Below are 4563 nucleotides of genomic sequence, written 5' to 3' on the forward strand. Positions count from 1 at the left end.
CCCTGAGCATTTTAAATTGGGACATGTCACACCTTTATCATCCAGAAACCTCAACTAGGTCCTCAACCATCAACATTAGTGAACGTATCGACCCCTGTGACCGGTTGCCAACAGGTTGCCTGGATGACGTGTCAGGTGGAGGCTGAGTTGTCAAATGCAGGTGCCACGTGTCACTAGAAGTTGTTGCAGGGACTAAAAACCCCTCCCTGCAACTGAAACGGCGTCGTATGTGCTGGGATAAGGTGTTCATATGTGCTGTTGAGGAGGGTTTGGGACGAGAGAACGTTCTAGAAGGTGGATGGTTGCGGCGCAGTCGGATTCGGAGCCGATTGTGAGTTGAAGCTCGGAGAGGTGAAAGAGTTCTTCGAGATTGTTGGGAAGTAGAAGCGGTGGTGGAGTTGGTGGTGGTTGTTGTGGCGGAGGAGTAGTGGTGGTGGTGGTGGAAGGTGTTGTCGGGAGAGAGAACCTCCACTGGGTGAAGTTTTGGGAGGTTGTGGAGGAAGAAGAAGAGGTGGAGGACTCACATGAGTTGCGAAGGTTGTGAGGCGGTGGTAGTGAGTTGAAGCTCGGAGAGGTGAAAGAGTTCTTCGAGATTGTTGGGAAGTAGAAGCGGTGGTGGAGTTGTTGGTGGTTGTTGTGGCGGAGGAGTAGTGGTGGTAGTGGTGGAAGGTGTTGTCGGGAGAGAGAACCTCCATTGGGTGAAGCTTTGGGAGGTTGTGGAGGAAGAAGAAGAGGTGGATGACTCGCATGAGTTGAGAAGGTTGTGAGGCGGTTGTAGTGGTAGCGGCAGTGGCGGTGGTGGAGGAGTGCTGGGGAGGGGTGGTGAGTGGAGGGTGTTGCCGGTGGGGCTGAGAACAGTTTGGGCAGGGAGGGGGGTTTTTAGTCCCTACAACAATTTCTAGTGACACGTGGCACTTGCATTTGACAACTTAGCCTCCACCTGACACGTCATCCAGGCAACTTGTTGGTAACCAGTCACAGGGGTCGATACGTTCACTAATGTTGATGGTTGAGAACCTGGTTGAGGTTTTTGGATAATAAAGGTGCGACATGTCCCAATTTAAAATGCTCAGGGGCCGAAAAGGGTATTTACCCTTATAAATCAAACTGAATGGGTTCGGTTTACATACAAATACAAATCGAATCTTATTGTTTCGATTTAGTGCTCGAAACTATGAGTTTCGATTTATACAAAATTTTCATTTGTATGCAATTCGAATTTAATGGCTTCGATTTAGTATCAGTTTGTATAAATCGAATTTAATCAATTCGATTTATATAAAAATACAACTTAGGTCATTCAAGTAGCCTATTCCATTTTAGAGAATTTGAATAATTTTGGATTGAACTTGGTTTATTAAAGTAATTTACCCTAAAAATTACGCATAAAATTAGGTATTGAGATACTTTCCTAAAACATTATTCATGTAACATGCCTATTATTTTTATTAAATGTCCAAAATCTGATTCACAAAAATATTAATTATCTATTTATGCTAAAACATGATTTACGAAAATTTAATGAATGTTTATTATTTCTATTAATTAGTAAATGTTTTATTGATGATTCACACTATAATTAAATTGTTTCCCCAAAATTTTCTCTCTTATATAATTATAAAATAATATAATAATTAAATATTAATTTTTAACATTTTTTAATAAACTAGGCAACGCCATTTAAACACCATAACAAAATGGTTATGCAATGTAAATAAATATGTATTGTAAGAAAGGAACACAAAGACAACACAACTGACAACAGAAAATCTCACGCGGAGAACACTATACTGTACACACAAGTCCTCTTTTTTTCTTCCCTCTCTTCTCTTTTTTCTTCTTCTTCTTCTTCTCCTTCTTCTCACTTCCCTCACATACCCAAATTTCGCTTCTTCTCTCTCTAGGGTTTCGGAGGATCATAAGTACCTTCGAATTCTCACCTTCTTCCAATAAAACGTGATTCTCTTCGGTTCAAGCTCAATTTTTAGTTCTCTTAATCCCTATAAGTATCTCGATAATTTAATTCCGCGGCTTCGCGCCACTGCTTCCCACGGTTTTTGCCTCCGGACAAGAAAGCTTTCAAGCTGAGGACTCGAAGGTACTGCATGAGAATCTTTCGGTTCATTATTATTATTATTTTTTTATATTCTGTGAGTATCTGAATTCAAGTAATAAAAAATTCAATCATATGAAAAATTGGAAATCGCATGAAAAACGAAAGAGAGGGGGGGGGGGGCTTTTCTTTTTTTAAAAAGGAAATGATTTTCCCTTTGTGTGTGTATGGTGAGTAAAAATCATAGCTCAATAGCTCATGCACATGCACATCTATGTAACAATTTGTTCTAATACTATTTATGTATATGTAGTTACATTGGTAATGTGCACAAAGGATGGTAGTTAGTGTGTGAAGTGCCCAACACTGACGTTGAGGAAATGGATTCGGCGAGGAGTTGGTTTCAGAAGTTTCAGCCTCGTGATAAAACAAAAGGGTTTGGAAAGAAGAAGGAGGATGATAACAACGGAGGAGGAGCAGACGATTCGAGTGTAGTGGTTGATGAAGCTTCTCTTTCCAATGACACAAAGCAGAAGGTTGCAGCAGCAAAGCAGTATATTGAAAACCATTACAAGGAGCAAATGAAGAATCTTCAGGAGAGGAAGGAGCGGTACGATTTCCTACTTTACTGGTTTTAGTCTGTTCAGGTGATAATTGATTTTCATACATGAAAGTGCTCAGGTGAATCTAACTCACTTGCCTATACCCATAGCTGGCATGACAGTGTTGGTTGATGCCAAATCTTAGATTCACTAGTCATCACTAGTCAATTTGGGTGTGGCAATATCCACTACCATTTCTCAAATAAAACTGTCACTAAACCATCATAACTGTTTTTTTCTCACATGTTTATGTAAATATGTGAAGAGTGCTTGCTGACATCGTTATCTTTTGTTTTTTTGAGGGAATGCCATGATTCACATTAATACAATTCAATTTGCAAAAAGAGCTGTTGAATTTCACAATATTGTTTTAGCTTGTATTTCCCATGAACATTAAGTCAGTTCTAACATACTCGTGTGGATATTCAAATGAAGTGCGACTTTGGAGATTGAAAGTGGCTTATGTATCATTTGGAGTTCAGTCTAATAAGTTCATTTGCTATAATTTCACCTGTTTGGGATCCATGTGTTTTGAAGGACTATTTGTAGAAACAATGAGTTGCCCTAAAGTCCTAAACACTAAAATAAGCTGTTAAATATATCTCTCTTCTCTGTTCTTGAGGAAGGAACTCTCATGATCCGAGGTCCTTGGCTCATTTCACAAAGTTCTAGTATTATGGGTGTTATGAGGTTGTAATAAGTTAATGGGTTCAAAATCTATTTCTATGGGAGCTGGATAGATGAACAGTTATGACTGTAGCGGTAGTTATTCTCCCCATATCCTTAGTGAAGCATTTCAAGATTGACTGGACTGGAATAACTATCTTTGCTTGAGTGGTAGTCTGTATTATATTAGTTGCTTGCAAATCTTATGGTAAAATTTTATAATGTGTAACTTGTTTATCACAGTCGTACCTTTTTGGAAAAGAAGTTGGCTGATGCTGATGTCTCTGAGGAAGATCAAAACAACCTACTTAAATTTTTGGAAAAAAAGGAAACTGAATATATGCGCCTTCAAAGGCATAAGATGGGAGTTGATGATTTTGAATTGCTGACTATGATTGGCAAAGGTGCATTTGGTGAGGTATGTATCTACTTACGTGGTATTTTTGTCACCTGATGATTGCTTATGCTTTCTTCTTCCGTGTTATGATTATTTTGTATTGGTGGACTGGCTAGTTGCTTCCATTCATAAAAATTAAAAATGAAGTTAATTTTCTGCAGGCTACCTCGATATATATTTAAAATATTCCTTTTTTATATACTCTTGATTTATTATGTGCATATTAAAACTGAAGTAATTCTTAAGAGAGATACACGAACAATAAGATATTTTAATGGTAATATGGGCTAGAAAAGAGCTTATGAGGCATTCATTCTTCTAATGTCCTCTTGGGGTATCATCATATATATTTATTTGTTTGGAAAAAAGAGAGAGATCCAGGGATATCATGGTTTCATGTGAATAATTGGGACAATATGCATTAGTATATGGCCAAGAATCCAAGACTACAACATCCTGTTGTTAGTCATAATTTTTGCATACAATTAATTAAGTAGGAGTACCAACTCTCAGAATATATAACCTTGCTGCTTTGCTGGATAAATAACAAATCTAAAAGAAAAATTCTGTTTCTGCTATATTTTTTTCCTTCAAAAAGAAACTTGAAAAGACATTTTTCATTATGCTGAAGAGACTTGTGCCTACATATAAAAGAGCTGATTTCTACTGAAAGGGAAAAAAAAGGTGTTTTCTGAAACACACTCTTTTAACTACAAGTTCATTCATGGAACTTGTGCAAAAGCTGGAAATATTACCCTGTTGAGTCTTATCTCCCCCCTCCCCCGCTTCTCTTCTTTTCTCTCCTGTCCCCCTCTTGATTTGTGTGTTTCTGTCTGCCAGTAATT

The 4563-nt window shown here is 38.0% G+C and overlaps 1 protein-coding gene across 1 annotated transcript in view; it reads left to right on the forward strand.

The window, feature by feature from the left end:
* The window catches only part of LOC107625020 (serine/threonine-protein kinase tricorner), a gene marked incomplete in the record, with an annotated part of 8873 nt that continues 6045 nt past the window's right edge, over nt 1736–4563 (forward strand). The window contains 3 exon segments of the mRNA XM_016327537.2: nt 1736–2098; nt 2367–2663; nt 3565–3739. Of these exon segments, the coding sequence (XP_016183023.1) occupies nt 2434–2663; nt 3565–3739 (405 nt within the window).

The sequence above is a fragment of the Arachis ipaensis genome, chromosome B02, assembly GCF_000816755.2.
Source record: "Arachis ipaensis cultivar K30076 chromosome B02, Araip1.1, whole genome shotgun sequence".
In the NCBI taxonomy this organism is placed as follows: domain Eukaryota; kingdom Viridiplantae; phylum Streptophyta; class Magnoliopsida; order Fabales; family Fabaceae; genus Arachis; species Arachis ipaensis.